Source organism: Myotis daubentonii, chromosome 8, assembly GCF_963259705.1.
Source record: "Myotis daubentonii chromosome 8, mMyoDau2.1, whole genome shotgun sequence".
In the NCBI taxonomy this organism is placed as follows: Eukaryota; Metazoa; Chordata; class Mammalia; order Chiroptera; family Vespertilionidae; genus Myotis; species Myotis daubentonii.
In genome coordinates this window covers 56,318,531-56,340,118 of record NC_081847.1, presented here as the reverse complement: position 1 = coordinate 56,340,118, position 21,588 = coordinate 56,318,531, and the positions used below count along the sequence as shown (strand labels likewise).

The 21,588-nt window shown below is 38.3% G+C and overlaps 1 protein-coding gene across 1 annotated transcript in view; it reads left to right on the top strand.

Annotated features, from left to right (window-relative positions):
* The window catches only part of MIB1 (MIB E3 ubiquitin protein ligase 1), a 132,765-nt gene extending 112,357 nt beyond the window's left edge, over positions 1-20,408 (top strand). Inside the window, exons 18-21 of the mRNA XM_059706485.1 lie at positions 4,943-5,021; positions 7,278-7,391; positions 8,834-8,934; positions 13,490-20,408. Coding sequence (XP_059562468.1) covers positions 4,943-5,021; positions 7,278-7,391; positions 8,834-8,934; positions 13,490-13,630 — 435 coding nt within the window. The 3' untranslated portion in view covers positions 13,631-20,408. The remainder of the gene's footprint in view (positions 1-4,942; positions 5,022-7,277; positions 7,392-8,833; positions 8,935-13,489) is intronic.
* Positions 20,409-21,588: the final 1,180 nt, after the last annotated feature.

Genomic DNA, 21,588 nt, shown 5'->3' with positions numbered 1-21,588 from the left:
ATTTCATTCCTGGGTATATAACCTGAGGAAAAATTCCAGAAGAGGAAAAAAGTTATGGTTATAAAGTGTTTTTTTTTTTTTCCAATAACAGGGGATTGGGTAAATAAATTTGCTAGATTATTTTAAAGTCTTTATAAACAATTCAGATACATAGAAAGTTGCATTAGGAACCATTGATAAAAAACTGCACATCATTATATATAGAGAGAGGTGAAGAGAATTCTTTTTTTTTTAATTAATTCTTTATTGTTCAGATTATCACAGTTCCTCTTTTTTCCCCCCATAGCTCCCCTCCACCCGGTTCCCGCCCCCGCCACTGTCCTCATCCATAGGTGTACGATTTTTGTCCAGTCTCTTCCTGCACCCCCCACACTCCTTTCCCCCCTGAGATAGTCAGTCCACTCCCTTTCTATGCCCCTGATTTTATTATATTCACCAGCTTATTCTGTTTGTCAGATTATTTATTCACTTGATTTTTAGATTCACTTGTTGATAGATGTGTATTTGTTGTTCATTATTTGTATCTTTACCTTTTCTTCTTCTTCCTCTTCTTAAAGGATACCTTTCAGCATTTCATATAATACTGGTTTGGTGTTGATGAACTCCTTTAGCTTTTTCTTATCTGTGAAGCTCTTTATCTGACCTTCAATTCTGAATGATAGCTTTGCTGCGTAAAGTAATCTTGGTTGTAGGTTCTTGGTATTCATCACTTTGAATATTTCTTGCCACTCCCTTCTGGCCTGCAAAGTTTCTGTTGAGAAATCAGCTGACAGTCACATGGGTACTCCCTTGTAGGTAACTGACTGTTTTTCTCTTGCTGCTTTTAAGATTCTCTCTTTGTCTTTTGCTCTTGGCATTTTAATGATGATGTGTCTTGGTGTGGTCCTCTTTGGATTCCTTTTGTTTGGGGTTCTCTGCACTTCCTGGACTTGAAAGTCTATTTCTTTCACTAGGTAGGGGAAGTTTTCTGTCATTATTTCTTCAAAGAGGTTTTCAATATCTTGCTCTCTTCTTCTGGCACCCCCATAATTCAGATGTTGGTACGTTTGAAGTTGTCCCAGAGGCTCCTTACACTATCTTCACATTTTTGGATTCTTTTTTCAGTTTTCTTTTCTGGTTGGGTGTTTTTTGCTTCTTCGTATTTCAAATCTTTGACTTGATTCTTTTTTTTTTTTTTTATAATTTATTGATTTTTTACAGAGAGGAAGGGAAAGAGATAGAGAGTTAGAAACATCGATGAGAGAGAAACATCGATCAGCTGCCTCCTGCACATCTCCTACTGGGGAAGTGCCCGCAACCAAGGTACATGCCCTTGACCGGAATCGAACCTGGGACCTTTCAGTCTGCAGGCTGACGCTCTATCCACTGAGCCAAACCGGTTTCGGCCTGACTTGATTCTTGTGATCTTCTAGTCTGCTGTTGGAACTCTGTATAATATTCTTTTTTTTTTTTTTTTTTTTTTGGGGTGGTGGGAATAGAGAGGAGATAGAATTATTGAGAGAAAGGTAAAATGGGCCAGATTCTAATATTCTTTATTTCAGTCAGTGTATGCTTAATTTCTAGTTGGTCCTTTTTTATAACCTCGAGGGTCTCACTAGATTTCTTGAGGGTCTCACTAAGTTTATCGGCAGTTTCTAGAGAATTCTTGAAAAACCTTAAAAGTGTGGTTTTGAACTCTATATCCAGTAGTTTGCTTCTCTCCATTTCTGTCATTTGTGTCCTGTTTCTTTGTCTCCGCATTTTTTATGCTTCCCTGTGTTGATAGAGTGGCTTTCTGTGCTAGGTGTCCTATAGGGCCTTGTGGCTCAGCCTCCCCAATTACCTGAGGTAGACACTCTTGGTGCACCCCCTTGTGGGCTTTGTGCTCAGTCTTGTTGTAGTTAAGCCTTGACTGTTGTAGGTATCACTGGGAGGAATTGACCTCCAGGCCAACTGGCTGTGAGAATCAGCTGTGTCTGCAGTGGGAGAACTTCTGTGCTGGAGACACCCTTCTGGGGCAAGACTTGCTTCAGTGGGGCTTTAGTGCTCACTGAGTCTGCCCCCTGAGTGTGTCCCTTATGGATCTGAGGAGTTGTAATCTGGATGGTCCCACTCTGACCACTGGGTACACTGGCTCTTGGATCTCTAAGGAGGTGCTAATTTAGCCTCTTCCTGAGGCTACCCAGCAGGAGCCCAGCTGTGAAGCATTTCAAGCTGCTGTGGGGCCTTGGGCCTTCTTTTGGAAGTTCTGGGTTTCTCAGACCCAGCTGCAGTTTGTTAGGTAATTTTCAGATTGCAAAGGGCCAGACCTTTCATATGCAAAAGCCTCTGTGCACAGCTTGGGTGGGGCGGGGTCTCTGGGGATCAACAGGGCGGAGCAAGCAGCTATGGCTGCTCCTCAGGCCTACCCTAAGAGGCCCTGCTTCTCAGTGTCCCAGTAATTGCTGCAAGCACCTCTGCGAGAAAGCCGCCCTTACATTCCTGTCCCGGTGCCAGATAGTCCAGTTTCTCTCCATATGAGTCTGGGTCCCCAGAGACTCACCTGGAACTGGAGTTCAGAGCAGTCAGGAGCTTGAGACTCCCTCCCGATTGAAAAAGACAACTGCATCCTCAGCTGCTAGCCCTTTCCACGTGCGCCGCATCCTCCAGCCCTTTCCACGTGCGCCGCGTCCTCAGCTGCCAGCTGCCAGCCCTTTCCACGTGCGCCTCCATACCTCTGCACTTTACTTCCGCACCTCCTCTGAGTCTCAGTGTGCTTTTCTCTTTCCTTCTAGTTGTAGAATTTCCACTCAGCCAGCCTTCCTCTGGTTCTGGATGATGTCCGTTTTGTCTTTTAGTTGTATTTTTGAAGTGGTTGTGGGAGGCAGCAATCTCCGGTGTTTACCTATGCTGCCATCTTGGTTTCTTGAGGTGAAGAGAATTCTCATGAATTCGGCACAGATTCTATATTAGACATTGAACTAAACATGTTTCTCATAACATTTAACTTACTCTTTTTGTTCATTGTTACATTTTAATCTCTCATCAGTACTTAGCACAGTAGTTCTTAAAATATTATAGGAAAAAATACTCCTTATATACCAAGGTTAGATTAGAGTTTCACCTCCCTGTCATCATTGCCCTTAACACTTTTGTCTATGTCCCCAGTTGCTAACATTTGGAATTTTTATTTCCTCTTTCACCCAGATTGTTCCTGCTTTTCTGTTTAGTTTACTAGCCAGCCAAATAGATGGCTGACTGACATCTTTGAGACTTAGCCAAGGTCCAGCCCTAGCCAGTCTCCTTTCATGGGGGAGGAAAACCTCTTTTGGGAGTTATTAAAATTGGTATACTTACCTCAGGCTATGGGCCCCTTAGCCACCTATGTCCAGGTTTTCCTATTTTTGCTCCGCACCCCACAATTCTGGAGGTGTACTGCTAAGTGTTTTTAATCAGTTGTGGGTTATATGACTATAATGAAGGGAACCAACCATTCCTTTCACTGTAATCAGACCTTGAATTGGACTGAAGCCTGGATGTATAATCCTAGAGATCGAAAGAACACCCTAGTCCAGTGATGGCGAACCTATGACACGCAAACTCATTTTTTTGGTTGATTTTTCTTTGTTAAATGGCATTTAAATATATAAAATAAATATCAAAAATATGTCTTTGTTTTACTATGGTTGCAAATATCAAAAAACTTGTATATGTGACACGGCACCAGAGTTAAGTTAGGGTTTTTCAAAATGCTGACACACCGAGCTCAAAAGGTTCACCATCACTGCCCTAGTCTTAGTACTATGAGCTGTAGAAGACTGAAATTTGCTTCTTTCAACTGTTTGGAATCAGTAGTTAAGTCAGAAACTTAGCATATGTGCTAGACTTCTACACCATTCATACCTCACTTTTTATTAGTTACCAAGTCTTCTTAAATGTTCTCAAAACTCTTTCTACTCTTCCCTATTGCTATATCATAGTTCAGTTATGTCCTCACAGTCTCAGGGTATACTTGAATAAGGGTCACCTGACTCCTCTCCCTATCTTCTAATTTACTCTTTACTACCCTGTGAAGGATTGTTCTTTAGCATTCAGATTTGTAAAAGGCAGCAGCTCAACAATGTTAGGCAATTTGTTAGTACTGGCTCTGGAATTTGAATCCAGGAATATAAATACAATGTCTTACTGCTTTCCCCTGTTACTACAACTGTATAAATTCTCTGCACATATAGGATGTAAGTTGGAAAGTCCAGGGAGAGTGAGCATGCATGCATTGTTTGGTTGTTTAGATGAAGTTATAGGTGAGTTGTAATATTAAATAAAAAAGATGTGGATAAATTAAATGTGTGTCATAAGGGAGAAGAATAGGTGAGTGGGGGATAAAAGAAGCCAAAGTTAAGAAATAGTTATACACTCAAAACTCAGATTAACTGATGAAGAGGAGGTAAAATTGAGAGAAATTATGGATAGATTGTGGGAGACTTTAGAAATCAGAGAGAAAGAATAGCACAAAACTTTTGGCTCTAGCCAGTGTTGGAGAATTGACCGTCTTGGGTGTGTTAGGTAGCATTTCTCAGATGTGGGTAAACAGAAAAATCCCCTTGGGTTTTAGCAGTCTGGTTAAATTTTTATTAGTATTGGAAATCTATTTTGATATTAGTCATTTGTTCTTTTATTTTTTCTCCCAAAAGTAGTTTTTGAAAAAAAAAGAAAAGAAAATTGAAGACTAGTCTGGTCTTCCTAACTTCAGAGGAAATAGAGTTTTTTATATCATTCTTTAGGACAGGTAGGAAGAATAAAGTGGAGCAAGAACCTGCTAAGCAGGGAAAATGAGTAACCAAGAAAGTAGAGGACAGAGAAGTATGTATTAAATTTCTCATGCCCAGAGTGTTTCCTTACAGAGGAAATACATTTGTATACAAAAGAAACTTAGAGTTTTATCTGTAGATGTTCACCCTTCTGCTGTGTAACCTCTTTTTTGTAGATTGAAGAATGTGTGGTATGCTCAGACAAGAAAGCAGCTGTTCTTTTTCAACCATGTGGACACATGTGTGCTTGTGAGAGTAAGTAGCCTATTGTAAATATGTCTCTCTACTCCGTGTCCAGCATGACTAGAGAGCAGTCTGGTTCCTGAGCAGGGGCGGCTGGGGATTGAGAAAATGAGAGAATGAGACAGACACAGAGATGGAAGAAAAAAGCTGGGGCCAGGTGGGACAGCTGTCCTCTGATCGGGACAGGGACAGAAACAGTGACCCAGAGCTGATACAGCCTGTTTATTTTATACAGCAAAAAACAGGAAGTTTTACTAAAAGTCAAGACAAAGGAGATTATTTGCATTCTTGGGTGGGCCCGAGTTGTTTTCATTCCTGGTGCTTGGCTGGATTTAAATAACAAAACCCACCCCCTGGCACCTGGGCTGAAGGTCAAGCTGACAACACTCCTGCCTTTTGGCAAAACGTATTTCCAGGACGTGGCTTTGGCTTCAGCTGACAATAATTAAAGAAATGCCCATGTGCCTTCCCAGGTGCTCTCTACAGCCTATACAAACTTCCTCAGCCTATAAAAATAGAAAATGAAACACATTTTTTGATAACTTATGAACAGCAAAGTTGGTGGGCCTCTAGTACCTTCTATTTCTTTCTTTCAACCAGAATGCCACCTATTTTCCTCCTTGCTCCTGAGCCTTAAAGAATACTAAATATGCTGGGTTCCACTACGTCAAATTTTGATTTTTATTTGTTTTAGCACAAAATGATCGCTTCTCACACACAATAGAAACTTATTTCTAAAAATGAATGTTGAAACATTTTGTCTAGTCCAGTGGTTCTCAACCTTCCTAATGCCACGACCCTTTAATACAGTTCCTCATGTTGTGGTGACCCCCAACCATAAAATTATTTTCGTTGCTACTTCATAACTGTAGTGTTGCTACTGTTATGAATCGTAATGTAAATATCTGATATGCAGGATGTATTTTCATTGTTACAAATTGAACATAATTAAAGCATAGTGATTAATCACAAAAACTATGTAATTATATATGTGTTTTCTGATGGTCTTAGGCGACCCCTGTGAAAGGGTTGTTCGACCCCCAAAGGGGTCTCGACCCACAGGTTGACAACCCACAGGTTGAGAACCGCTGGTCTAGTCCTTTCTCACATATAAAATTAGCACATCTTCATTTGTCTTCACCTTAATATTGCTTTTCTTGCATAATTTACCCAATACTGAGCCACCCACAGCAATATTTGGGGTTATAATTTCTGGCCTTCTTAGCCATTCTTAATTTAACCTCCATGTCAAGAGAACTTATAAAAATCTTTTCTTCATGAGGATAATATTAAAGTTTAAGAGATGTTTTAAACTTTGACTTTATATATCCCCTTTATTCTTTTCAAGTTCATACTTTTTCAGTGTTACTATTATTTCCCCTTTGCTTTTTACATTTTTCAGTGAAGGATTTTAAACACATTTAATAAATGATACCTTATTTAAATGGGCCCAAGGTAAAAGCATGGTAACTCCTATTATAAAATAGTTCACTCAGTAGGTATTGATTTTTAGTATTTCTAACATAATATACAAATTGCATGGTAGATAAATCTCAGTAACCTAGATTTGCTTTTTCATTCTGATAGGCAGTTCAACTAAAGAAAGGATTAAGGCAGTGGTTCTCAACCTTGGCTGCACGTTAGAATCACCTGGGAATCTTTTGAAAATCCTGATTTCTGGGCCTCATCCTCCGGAAATTCTGTTTCTTTGTTATGGGGTGGGGCCACAACATTAGTAACAAAGAAACAGAATTTCTGGAGGATGAGGCCCAGAAATCAGGATTTTCAAAAGATTCCCTGGTGATTCTAATGTTCAGCCAAGGTTGAGAACCACTGGATTAAGGTTTCCTACTATAGCATTCTGCTACAAGTAATTGTTTCTGTTTACCAAAGACTGGTATAATGCCTATGATCAGTGGTCAGAGTGCATGTAGAAAGATAATTCTGTTTTAAGTTACAAGAGCTCAAGCTATTTAAGTTTTCATAGTGCAGAAGTTAGCAAATTTTTTTCTGCAAAAGGTTAAATGATAAATATTTTTGATTTGTGGGCTGTGTAGTTTCTGTTTTCAACTACCCAACTCTGCCATTTTAGTGCCAAAGCAGCCATAGACTATGTTGATGAAAGGGTTGGACTATTTTCCATTAAAACTTTATTTACAAAAATAGTCTACTGGTTGGGTTTGGCCTGCAGGATGTGTTTTATCTCAGTGTTAAAATTGTAAGAATGAGCAGAGAAAGGCAACCCTCTTCTTATTCATTATTTTCCAGACTGTGCTAACCTGATGAAAAAGTGTGTGCAGTGTCGGGCAGTGGTTGAGCGAAGACTGCCTTTTATTATGTGTTGTGGAGGTAAAAGTTCAGAAGATACCACTGATGATATCTGTAAGTGGATTTCTTATGCATTATCCATCTTGTTGGGACTTCCCTGAACATATCTTCTCATGTATAGAACACTGTGGTCTTGTAAAACATAAAGTATATGACTCAAATTTACAGAGGAACAGGTAGGGTTTTGCTCTTGTTACATTACTAGAAACCTGAAAATTTTCTAGCTTGTGCTATGATTATAGAACTTTAAACATTAGTCTTTTAAGACACCTTCATCTGTAATATAAAGATTATTATTGTATGCTTGCTTAAAGAAAATTTGCTGTCTATTTTAAAGATGAAGTTTAGTGTATCCTGGGGGATCATCGTATTACAAATTATTATTTTTAGTGTACTAAAGTATTAACCGTATTCCTATATCTAGCAGGTTTACCTAGAGTATTTGAGTATTTTATGGAATAATAATAATTTGGACAGAGTAACTGTAGATAAACGGAAGAATATTCTAGTGAACAAGTGGAAAGATGAAAAGTAAATTATTTACCTTTAACCTTTTCAATAGTATGTCTATGTAAAAATGTTTTTCATCTTTGCACTACGATAAGCTGGCTGGTGTCTTTGATTTCTTTGGACTGTGTACAGATGAGGAAAACATTAGTGTACCAGGGCTTTTATCTTTATCACCAGTAGAGCAGAATATAATCCCAGGAATAGATTAACTAGAATAAAAGACCAAGAATCTAGAGAGCAGGAAAAGTGAAATAAAAAATGTCCCTCCATTTAGTAGGCCACTGATCATGGCCTTTTTTTCATGGAGTTCCTCATCTCAGATCACTAACAACAAGTAGAGTTGGGAATAAAGGAAAGGTGGCTTGCTGCCAGAATTGTCTAAAATAATTGCTTGTCTTCTTGGGTTTTGTCTTCTTGGGTTCATACAGTATAGGAACAGGGAAAGTAAGTATAAAATGTACTTGTGAACTTGTCAAAGGAAGCAAGTAGAGCCTTGAAAAACCCAAAAGTCTGGGTTAGCTGTGTTAAATAAAATCTGAAATTAATGTGTAAACCTATTTCTTTTTGAAAATTATAAGTGAGGGAGTATAACATGAATATTACTACTGATCTGTTGTCCACATGTAAAAACAATATTTAAAGAGGATTCTAATAATAGTCTTTTTTTAAAAAAATATATTTTATTGACTTTTTTACAGAGAGGAAGGGAAAGGATAGAGAGTTAGAAACATCGATGAGAGAGAAACATCAATCAGCTGCCTCCTGCACACCCCCTACTGGGGATGTGCCTGCAACCAAGGTACATGCCCTTGATCGGAATCGAACCTGGGACCCTTCAGTTTGCAGGCTGACGCTCTATCCACGGAGCCAAACCGGTTAGGGCATAGTCTTGTGTTTTTTAATAAAACAGTAATAATTTTAGAAATAAAAAATCATTATTGTGTCAAAACAGTCATAACATTAGATTTTTTTTATCTCTATTATAGCAAGTGGAAATATCCCAGTGTTACAAAAGGACAAAGATAATACAAATGTCAACGCAGATGTGCAGAAGTTGCAGCAGCAGTTGCAGGACATTAAGGAGCAGGTAATAAGGCTTTCTGCATGGTAAAAATGATTCTGAGAGTGGCATTTCATGTTTTTCTATAAAACTACTAGTGTTTCCTATAATAGGAATGGCTCATATTAATGTATCACTTGTAGTATTTGAATATTTGCAGCAGGTAAAATCTGGTTGAAAGATTTCCAAAATAGGAAACACACAAATGACCATAAACATGAAAAAATGCTAAACCACATTAGTAATAAATAAAAATTAAAACCACTATGAGGTACCTTTTGCCACTTACCAGACTGTGGGAAAAACTTAGTGTTAAAAACTGTAAATGTGTTTAGGCAGAATATGTAGCAGCCATAACTCACAATGCTGGCAGGAATGTCAGTTAGTAAAAACACTGGGAAATTTGTCATTTATCTAATAAACTAAACAAAATATGTTTGGGGATGTAAACTTGGAAAGATAATCATTCAGATGGTGTTTAAAATTAAGGGTAGTGGTTTTCTTGCCTGGGATGTCTGGGAGGAGGCATGAAAGAAATTTCTAGAGGACTGATACTCCACTTCTTGATTTAACTATTAATTACATGCATTTTATGAGTTTGTGAACTTCCATTAAACTGTTCACTTATGCCTGGCCGGCGTGTCTCAGTGGTTGAACATCAACCTATGAACCAGGAAGTCACGGTTTGATTCCCAGTCAAGACACATGCCCAGGTTGTGGGATTGGTCCCTGGTGTGGGGCGTGTAGGAAGCAGCCAATCAATGATTCTCTCTCATCATTGATGTTTCTATTTCTCTCTCCCTCTCCTTTCCTTTCTGAAATCAATAAAAATATAATTAAAAAACAAACAAAAAACTGTACATTTATGAGTTGTGTACATTTATGTATAGATGGTATACTTCCAAAATACACACACACATCATAATGAGAAGCAAGGGAAAGATAAATGCAAAATTCAGAATAGTTATCAGTGAGGAGTAGATAGAAAGAATTGGGGAGGATGTATGGAAGGGCTTCAAAATAAATGGTAGTCTTTTATGTTTTAAACTGCATGGTGGTCATACTGTTCTTTATATGTTACTAGAGTCCTGCAAGAGTAGGCCTTCGCAGCCCTGGCTGCCTTGGCCCTCGCAGCCCCGGCTTTGTCCGGAAGGTAGTCTGGAAGGACAGTTGTTCTGCTGTTCAGCCTTTGGGTCGATTTGCATATTGTGCTTTTATTATTATAGATACATACAAACAGAAATGCTCTTATATCTACCCAATACTTAATAAAAGCAACAATAAAATAAGAAAAGAATAGCTAAAACTTGTAGGGATAGGTAAGAAAGTCTTTCTCCTCCCCAACCTTGCTATTTGACCCAGCAATTACATCTGATTTAATTCAAAGGATTGAGCTATTATTTCTTTAGACAAATACATCAGTGTTGCCATGCAGTTGTTAGAGTTAGCACTTGTCTTTTCTGTCTGAATTCGTAAGAATATAACATAGTTAATAGATAGTAACCCAGGATAACTAATGACCCTTGTGATAACTAATTTAGAACTAACTGTATATGTTTATTAGGAATTAAAACACCCATCTGAAAAGATGAAAACTCTATGATTGGGTCAATTTTTCTTCTGAAATCCAACACCTAGTAATACTTGTTATATAGTAGCAAGTAAAGATAAATATGGAGTTATAAGTTCTTAATGTAGGAATATTAAAGTAGGAACATATTTAGCTCATTCTAGTATAAAATAAAATGATTTAAAATTTTTGAAGTTCCTTAGAATCTCAGTTCTTTTTCCTTAGACACTTAAAACTGATTTTTGAATACACCTTCTGGGAAAAAGCATTTTATCTCCTAACTAGTGGCCCAGTGCACGAAATTCGTGCACGGGGGAGGGGGGGGGTGTTCCTCAGCCCGGCTTGCACCCTCTCCAATCTGGGACCCTTCAAAGGATGTCCTACTGCTGGTTTACAGGGATCGGGTCTAAACCGGCAGTCGGATATCCCTCTCGCAATCTGGGACTGCTGGCTCCTAACCGCTCACCTGCCTGATTGCCCCTAACCACTCTGCCTGCCGGCCTGCTTGCCCCCAAATGCCACCCCCCCCTCCCGCCAGCCTGATAACCCCCAACTGCCTCCCTTGCTGGCCTGCTTGCCCCCACCTTCCCTCCCCACTGGCCTGCTTGCCCCCAACTGCCCCCCTGCTGGCCTTCTCACTCCAAACTGCCCCCCTGCTATCCTGATCACCTCCAACTGACCCCCACTGATGGCCTGCTTGCCCCCAACTGGCCCCCCTGCTGGTCTGCTTACCCCCAACGAGTCTGTCCCCCCACCAGCCTGATCACCCACAACTGCCCTCCTCTCTTGGCCTCTAACCACCTCTGCCTCGGCCCCATCACCATGGCTTTGTCCAGAAGAACGCCTGGAAGGTCTCCCAGTCTAATTAGCATATTACCCTTTTATTAGTATAGATAGAGTCCTGGTGCATGGGTGGGAGCTGGCTGGTTTGCCCTGAAGGGTGTCCTGGATCAGGGTGGGGGTTCCCTTGGGGCCTGGGGCAGCCTGGGCGAGGGGCCTGTGGTGGTCTTCAGGCCGGCCACGCCCTCATGGGGTGAGGGTCCCTGCTGGGGGGCTGTGGCCAGCCTGGGTGAGGGGCTGAGGGCTGTTTTCAAGCTGGCCACACCCCCTTCAGGGTGGGGGTCCCCACTGGGGTGCCTGGCCAGCCTGGGTGAGTGGCTGATGGCTGTTTGCTGGCTGGCCACGGCCCCGGGCAACCCAGGCTCCCAGACCCTCCTTGATCTGAGGCCACAGCGGCTGGAAGCAGGTATCTGGGATTTATTTATCTTTTATAATTGAAACTTTGTAGCCTTGAGCGGAGCTCACAGCCGGCCAGGGCAGGTGGGAAGTTTGGCTTCCTTCATCGCCGGGGGCAACCCAAGCCTCCTGTTTGCTCCAGCTCCATGGCCGCCACCATCTTGGTTGATTTTATTTGCATACTTGCTCCTGATTGGCCGGTGGGCGTGGCTTGTGGGTGTAGCGGAGGTATGGTCAATTTGCATGTTTCTCTTATTAGATAAGATTGTGAATTAAAATTCTTTTTATAATAAACTAGGGGCCCGGTGCATGAAATTCGTGCACTGGGTGTGTGTGTCGGGGGGAGTGTCCCTCAGCCCAGCCTGCCTCCTCTCACATACTGGGAGCCCTCAGGTGTTGACCCCCATCACCCTCCAATCGCAAGATCGGCCCCTTGCCCAGGCCTGACGCCTCTGGCCTAGGCGTCTGGCCCAGGCAGCGGGGACCTGCAGTGGCAGTGGCCCCACGATCATGGGCTTCGCTTTAGGCCCAGGCAAGGGAACCCTAGCTCCTGGGACTGCCAGCTTCGACCGTGCCCAGCTCCCATCGCTGGCTCCACCCCTACTTCCTGCTATCACTGGCCAGGGCGGAAAAGGCGCCTGATTCTCTGATCATGGCTGGGGGGCAGGGCAAAGGCTGCTCTTAACTCCCCCCCAGCTCTTAGCTCCCCCCTGGGTTTCCAATCACTGTCAGTGGCAGGGGGCTTCTTCCTGCTTTCCCTTTGGCCTCCCTGCATTGTGCCTACATATGCAAATTAACCGCCATCTTGTTGGCAGTTAACTGCCAATCTTAGTTGGCAGTTAATTTGCATATAGCCCTGATTAGCCAATGAAAAGGGTAGCTCGTACGCCAATTACCATTTTTCTCTTTTATTAGTGTTGACTAGAGGCCTGGTGCATGAAATTCATGCACGGGTAGGGTCGCTAGGCCTGGCCTGCAATCAGAGCTGATCTTCCCCACCTGTCAGCAGTCGGCCCCACCCCCTGCCACCTCTGCCAGTCGCCCTCTGTGTGTGGGGTGACTGGTGGGGTGATTGGGGCCCTGGCACCACCCATGTTCACTGCCACCCACCCCCAGTTCCCCATTCCCCATCAGGCGATCAGAGCCTACTGGCCGGGAGGAGGTACCAAGAGGTTGGCCAGCAGGCTCCGATCAAGTAATCAGGGCCTGCATTGAGCATCTGCCCCCTGGGAGTCAGTGCCCGTCATAGCCAACCAGTTGTTCCGCTGTCTAGTTGATTTGCATATTACGCTTTTATATATATAGATAATGGCACCGTATATGGATCCTAAAAGAATAACTCAGCTCTACCTTTATCCAAAGTTTACCATTCAAAGAAGTTTCTTCCTTAAATTATCTTTATTACCATGTTTCATCATTAAAGTATTTAAACACTAAGACACACTTCATTTTCTGAGGAATTGATGGGATTTTTTTTTCAGGGCCTCTTCAGGGCTACCAAGAGAAAGCACCTGAATAACTCTCTCCTCTTTTATTTTAAATCTTCACTAGCAGCCATGTGGAGATTGGGCATATGGAAAAAGGTTGACCGGCCACAAATTCTCCTGCTGGGCATTCAATTAAAAATAATTTTTTTTAAGTTAAAAAAAATTCTAAGCAACAAAAGATTACTTACCTAAAACAAAAGAAAATGATGTTACAGAGTTGTCACATGCTACACTTTCAAAATATAAAATGTCTCAGCATTTATTATTTTATTTATTATCTCCCATCCAGACAATGTGCCCAGTGTGTTTGGATCGTCTAAAGAATATGATTTTCCTCTGTGGCCATGGAACTTGCCAACTCTGTGGAGACCGAATGAGTGAATGTCCAATCTGTCGCAAGGCTATTGAACGAAGGATTCTTTTGTATTGACAAGAAACTCAGTGTGTTTTGTTAGCTAAGGTATTTGGTCATGAGATCTTAGTAAGCCTTTAAACTAGTTGGAGGTTCTAATGAATTAATTTTGGATATTATAGTTTCTTTACTAGAGTATAATTAAACTGTAAATGTACCAGAACAAAATAACTCTACAAAACAGTGTTTGAAGTCGTGTGTGTTTTATGTTTTTATTTTAATTTTAAACATCAAATCCATGTACTTCATAGATAATTTATTATTGGCTGAGGGGAAAATCTATGAAGGAGGAAAAATCCTTTAAAGATCTTCTGTTATAAATTTGTTAGACCTCAGAAGATACATTTCGTTATAATATGCTATCCTTCAGTTTATCATAATTTGATACAGTGAGTTGACACAGGTACTCAGAAAAGTTATGCATTAAATGAAAGGGGCAAGTCAAACTATTCTGTCACATGTGGGGAATATTAAAGAGTGATTTTTTTTTAAGGTAACATAAAGTTATCCAAATGATTGTTTCTGAATCCTTAGAGCAGTGGTTCTTAACCTTCTGGCCCTTTAAATACAGTTCCTCATGTTGTGGTGACCCCCAACCATAAAATTATTTTCGTTGCTACTTCATAACTGTAATTTTGCTACTGTTATGAATCATAATGTAAATATCTGATATGCAGGATGGTCTTAGGCGACCCCTGTGAAAGGGTCGTTCGACCCCCAAAGGGGTCGCGACCCACAGGTTGAGAACGGCTGCCTTAGAGTAAATGGAAGCATAGAATAAGAGAATAATGGCTTTGCATTTAGCTTATTTTTCTAGATTTAAAGGGAAAAGGAAACTTGAATTCAGTTGCCAGTATCAAAATGATGGGTAGACATGAAAAGGAAAAATTATAGTGGGGAACTGTAGGGAGGAAAATTATTAGTCAGAGAGTATCTATTAACTGCTGTTAATGATTGCCTTTCTTATGTTAATTTATACACTGTTCTGTTCAGTTAGCCTTTAAAAAAAAATGCCTGTGAAAAGTTTACCTCAGTTTTCCTTGTGGTTACTTATCCAGGCTTGATCTGTCCAGTGAAACAATAATACCCTGATTGGTCTCTGAAGTTCGATTCAGCCTTTCTAATATACTCAACAACAGCAATACCCTAGTGATCTGAGAAGGATAATGCATTGCCCAAAGGCAGCAGTTCTTTCTTCTCTGTATCTGTTAATTCTGACAGTGATACTGATTCTAGGCCTTGCTTCCATTCTCTCTCAGATAGTGAGGCTTCCTATAAAGAAAACAGTCTCTCTTTATACCTACAGACAAGGACATTATTTAAATTGCCAACAATACCCAAGACATAGTAAATAACCTAAAAATAAATACTTTACAAAGAGTAACTAGGACATTTACAGAAATATGTCCAATTACCCGTAAATTTTTTAAACTTAAACTTTGACTTTAGAGCATCGAATAATTTTCTCTCCTTTTAATGAGTAATCTTATCTAGGATATGTATACACATAAATAAGAGTTTTGGGGTTCATTGCTGCTAGATTATTAAGATACCAGCTGTTTACAATAGTGTCTACTAAATACTGTGTATAAGCTTACTCCTAAGAATAGTTATCTTTTTGGTAGTTTTTTCCCCCTCTTAATCTGATTCTTACGTCATTTTTTTCTGCCACAACAACTAACTTTGAAAGTATTAAGTCTCTAGCCCTCAGAGCATGATGATTCTGACTACTTAATGGCTTCTGCCATTGCAAGTGCTGGAGAAAACAATGGTGAGCTTTGCTGGCTGATTTTATAGTCTTGGTAACTCCATATCTGTGTTTAGCTGAGTAACGTCATTGAGAATGGTAAAATTTTTATAAATTTACATTTGAAAATTTATTGACTCTACTCAGTTATCTAATAAAGGGCCCCTGAGGCTATTTTCAAGCCATATTTTGAAGTTATAAAATGATAAAACATCTGACTGATGATGTTCACCTAATGAGACAAACTATGCTCTTTTAGATTTGAAGACAGTGTAAGTCAGGATTTTCCTTTTCTTCCATGCCCTAGGCCGCCCATCTCTTTTCCAGTAGATCCACTGGTAAGAGGGAACACCTGGCTGACTCACGCATAGTTTGGCCAACCAGAGGATTTTATAGTCTAGAGCTCTATTTAAATCCTTTTTATTTGTCTTCTGAGCTGCAGTGCTAAAACTTATATTCCTAAAAGGCAATTTCATCTTCCAGATTTGTTTAGTTCCATCATATTAAAAATATAATAACATAAACTATTACAAAAGGTAGTCACTATAATTATAGTGCTATGCACTTGTGATTTTCTGTATTTGTACCACTTTGAAATTTACTTAACGAATAGAAAATGTTTCCCGAGTCACATTTTCAACCACCTGAAAAATTATTTTAAATTTACTTGGGGATCGTGAGAGAGAATAGGAACTTACGTGACTTTCCTCTAACTGTGAAACTGCTACCTCTTATTATATATGTCGCTTAGCAGTACTTTCCCAGTTAGGTGTGTTTCCTTCTCATTACCATCTCTTCATCTTACACCTCAAAGAGCTTTTACTTTTCCTGGAATCATTTAAAACAAAACAAAACTAATATCCATTCATTAAAAAATATATTGGGCTTCAGGGGCTAGATAAACAACATTGAAAAAAATGGTCAGCACCTTAGCACATACAGAATTTATCATGCAGTCATATATTTAAAGTAATCTATAGACAAAGAGGGATCCAAAGGTATTGATAGCATTTCCTAATGTTTTATAAGAGTTATCAAGTAGTATTTGCATTCTCTCTACCCCCTCACTCCTACATTTTCTCTTCTAAGATTGTCAGCTTTGTTACCCAAAACATACAACTTACCAGATGGTGGTGCTATTCCAATTGTTTTTGTTCACATAACTTAACATTGTTACTGCTTATACTATACTATAAACATACTTAATTTTGTTGGGAGCAAGATCGTTTTTCAAGAAAAGATCATTTTGTGTTAGCATAGGAATATATTAGACAAGTGGTTAGTTTAGCTGGCCAAATTATGCTTGGTTATTAATTTTAAACATTGCAAATTGGCCAGCTAGCTACTGAGGCATAAAATTAATTGATAATGTTGAAAATAATTCTTAAATTTATATATTTGATGGCTTTAGCCTGTAAGACTATTCTAGCATATTGAAATGCATGTTGCTTAAGATTTATCCAATTCAAATTTCAAAGCTTGCTTCATTTTTACATGATAGAAATATACTCTCTAGTCTGTGTTGCCCAATTGCCATTTTTGTTATCAATTTTGGACCCTTTTGGACTAGGAATTAGTTAAATTTATGAACTAAGAGACTTATTGATGGGGTAGGATAGGGAAAACAGTAGGGTGTTGCTAAAGTAAAAAAGAAATGTCAAGTGTTTGAATTAGAGGGAAAAGGGGATCATGTAGATTTTATCAAAGCAGTAAGTGCATTTAATTGGATAATAGAAAGGGCCTTTCAACCAGTTTCCAGTGTAGTTTAATTGACAATTGTTTTGGAAATTATAGGCTTTGATACAGCTTGCTTAAAAAAAAAATCCAAAAGGAAAAGCACTTATCTTCTCGGAATGTCTAAAGTATTTTATAGTAATAATTTGTGTAAAAATTGAACTTTGGGCCTTGACTGGTTTGGCTAGAGCATCGGCCTGCGGACTGAAAGGTCCCAGGTTCGATTCCAGTCAAGGCCATGTACCTTGGTTGCGGGCACATCCCCAGTATGGGGTGTGCAGGAGGCAGCTGATCGATGTTGCTCTCTCATCGATGTTTCTAACTATCCCTCTCCCTTCCTCTCTGTAAAAAATCAATAAAATATATTTAAAAGAAAAAAGATCTCTTACACTCCTCTTTGGAAAAAAAAATTGAACTTTGGAATAGAAGTTTTTGCATTTCTTTTATGGTAAAACATAACATGAAATTTACCATCTTAATCATTTTCTAGTGTACAGTTCATTAGTGTTAAGTAAATTCAGATTGTTGTGAAACAATCACATCTTGAAAAAGTGACACTCTATACCCATTAAACCACAAACTCCTTCTCCTCCCCCAACTGGAGTAGAATTTTGATTAAATATAAAAATAAATGCCTGAATTATCTTAATTGTTAGTGTTTGCAAGATCTAAAGTCGTGGTAAACATCAAGTTTCTAAAATTTGGGGGATGACAGAACTTCTTCCCCCACCCCTACAATTATCATCAGTCATAATTGAGTAGGTTTTAAAAGTCTGTTAATTGGAAGGGTTTGTGAGTTCATTTTGAACCAGAGGAAAGAAACACATTTTAAACATTAGAATTAGTTAAGCTTTGAACTTGTACTAAATTGGGAAGGTAAAAGATTTTCACAATTATGTGTGCCTTGTTGAAAAATGTAAGTTGTCTTTAAGTCTACATGTAACTGTTTCAAATATATTTTTTTCTCTCAAAAAAGCAATTTTATTTGCTTGACTATTATGATAGGAATGCTTACTGATATTACTTGGTAGTCATATATAGCCTTGGAACTTTAACATATAAAACTATATATATAAAACTATATAGTTTTAATATATAAAACTATAATAGTATTAGTAATAACAGTTGTACTTCTTTAAAACATTAAATTTGAGGAAAAACTATTCAGTGCTGTCTCATGTGTACATTGCTTTGCTACAGTGAGGGGGACTCCTTTAGATTGAGCCTCAGTTTACTGAAAAATGGTTAACAGTGGGTGAAATGAGTATTAAAATATGAACTAGACAGTGGAGGTGCTGAGTTAAAATTGTAAGTTGCTACATTAGCATTTTCTACCTCCTTTTCTATCAGATTATTTTTTCCAGCATTTATTCATATTTGTGATTAAGGAGGAGATGGAAACCCGAGGTTAAAATTGAAATTTTTAGTTGAGGATTTAAGCAACAGGTACAGGAAAGGTGACTTGCCACGTCAATTTGGTACCTAAATCCATAACTGCAAGTTGAATTGACATGTATAAAATGTGTAAGAAAGATAATACTGCCAATAGCTTACTTTTCCTTATAGTCTATTTGATTTTGTTTCATAAACATGACTTCTTTCCTCCAAAAAGCAAAACTGGTCTTGTAATTTTCTATAAAGTAAATAAAGGTGCCATTTTGGCTGAAATCTATAATTTCAGGAAGCTATTGAAAGTTCTGACTCAGGGCTTTTTAACAGTTGAAGCAATTGGTAATTATATTTTGGAAAATTCATCTACACAATTCTTCAGTGCCTTGAAAGAATTATTAACTTGGCAACACTACTAAAACTTTATAGAAGGCATAGTGTGTGTGTATTATCCTACACATGTTTATAAGTTGTATTGCTTAAGCTTGTGTAATAGCAATACTGTATGTGTGCTAGGTTTGGGTAATTCTTTAAAGGAAGTCTTCTAGATTTGCACTTGATAGGTTTTTTCTTGTTTTATTTTCTTTTTTTTAAAACTGATTGTTTATGGCCACAACACTGTTACTAAAAGAGTAATTCTATGTTAGGTCATTATGTAAAGCCATGTATAATAGCCTCTGGGAAGAGGAGATAGGGCTCAGTTTTCCATTGTAATATGAAATGAGGATCTGTTTGGTAAACACAGATGGTCTTCCTCTCAAATGAAAAAGAGACCTTTTGTTCAAGTGATTCAGTTTGAAGAAATTTTTGGGGGTAGGAGTGGAAATCAGGAATTACTTGTCATTATGCTAGTCTTACTGCCAGTCTTGCTTAGATTGAATCCACAAAATTACTTTTTAAGTTCAGTATGCTTGTATCATCCTAAATACTGTATATTCAGTGATAGAAAGCAATTGAATTGACTCAGCAGAGTTTTGCTTTGTATTTTTTCCAGTGGTTTTTAGCTTTCACTTGATTAAATTTAAAGTCTTATTTGTGAATATAGTTTTTGTATGGCAAATGATTCTTTGCTTATTAGCTTTTTTTTTTTTAAAGGTGCTTAGCAAGAGCTAAGCTTTTAAAAATAAATGCAAACATTTACCATTAATAAAACCTGTGATGTAATATCATTATGGAATGCTTTCCTCTGATCTTTTGAACCTATTCTTTATAGACATATACATGAATTTTGATAAGGCATTTGAAAACAAATCTCAGTATATCAACTCTTTTATTATAAGGAAATAAATTTCTATGTCTTTCAGAAACAAGGACACACATCTCCAACTCAGTAAGATATAGTGTCCACATCTAGAAGGCTCTCATTACAGTTGTTTACATATAAGGTACCTCTATCCAAAGGGCCAAAGAAGCTTTTCGTATTTTAACACCTCGAACTCTTTCAGGATGAAGATATATTGTGAAAGTAGTTTGAATAGGATCATTTAATAAAAAATAAATCAGTTAGGAAGACTCAACTTTTTGTATAAAAAGTTTGTTCCTCTTCACAATTCAGATATAGATTTCATTTTCAAGAGTAGCCAAGTAAATTTTGTGACTAAATTAGTAATTGAATTGTTTGAGGGTTATTTTATTTCTCACGTTAATAGAAGAACTTACTTGTGAAGTTATTGAGAGGTTGTCTAGTTTGAGTTCAAAAGATTGAGCATGTGTCTCTCAGACGTTTAAGAGGAAAGCCGTCTGAAACAATCTTAAATTGTTTATTTGAAAAAACATGTATTTCAACTTCAAATTGTGAATTTATTTTTGGATAACCTCTAACTGTATTTTTGTTTTTCTGTTGCTGTATAATTAGATATTTTGTGGTAATATTTTATTAAATGAAACTGTATAAGTTTAAAAATAAAGCCATTGTAGAAAACCCGACTTATATATATTTTTCTTATCATTAACAGTTATTCATCCTTCACAGAAGTTAAACTTGTTTGTTAGTCTCATAGTGTGGAATTTCCCAAATTTACTGACAATGAAAACTTTTAAATGGTGTATTACAGATCAGTGTAGGCATTTATGAGATAGAATAAGTGCATTGGTGAAAGTAGAACACCAGAAATGATCTCAGATACGTTCGTTGCTGAAGAATGATCATTTGGCTAGTAGTTTTTCCCTTTATTTTATTTTTTATTGAACTTATTGGGGTGACATTGGTTCCTGAATTTATATAGGTTTCAGGTGTACAATCCTATAATACTAGTTTTTCGGTTTATAACAAAACTAGTTGATAAACTTATTTTTACTAGTATATTGGTAAGGACAAAAAAAAAAAATACACCTGTAAGTATAAAACAAGACCAGGAAAGAGACCATCAATGGCTAAGACGGTGATACATCAATGAGACTGTTAGGCCATGCTGCCTGTGCACTAGTGCTCTAATCCAGAGATTTTCAACCGGTGCCATATGCAATTCCTGACTAGTCAGGGGACTGACCTCTTATCCCTAAATGTCAAATAAAAAAGTGACAACAACCAACACAATTGCCGTCCGGTGTGAATGAATCAAAATTATACCTAGTTTTTTGGTCAGCTTGGCAACAAACATAATTTTTGGTGTGGAGCAGAATTTTATTAAGTGCCATGAGATGAAAAAGTTTAAAAATTGCTGCTCTAACCAAATGTCATGCTTTAGGTGTGCCTTTATACCAGACCAGGTCCTTTCATTCTCAGATGTGGCAGCTTTCTGAAAGGCCAATTTTCAAGTCAATATAAATATTCATTATTTCTCATATATTTAAGAATATTACCCTCCTTCCCTCGCTCTTCCCATTACATAAAATTTGGAAAAAGCTCGTGAAGATAAAGTTAACTTTGATTTAATAGGAAAACAAATCAGAGAGCCTTTGATTACTGACCATGGCCAAACCACACTGAAGAAAGAGTGATGTTCGGAAAGATTATATGCTTTTAATATGTATGTTTTAGTACAAGAGTATCCTATTCATTTTGTATTGCTGCTATAACAGATTGTTATGAACGTAGTGGCTTAAAATAGTAAACACTGATGACCTTACAGCCCTGGAGGTCAGAGTCTGACGTGAATCTCCCTGG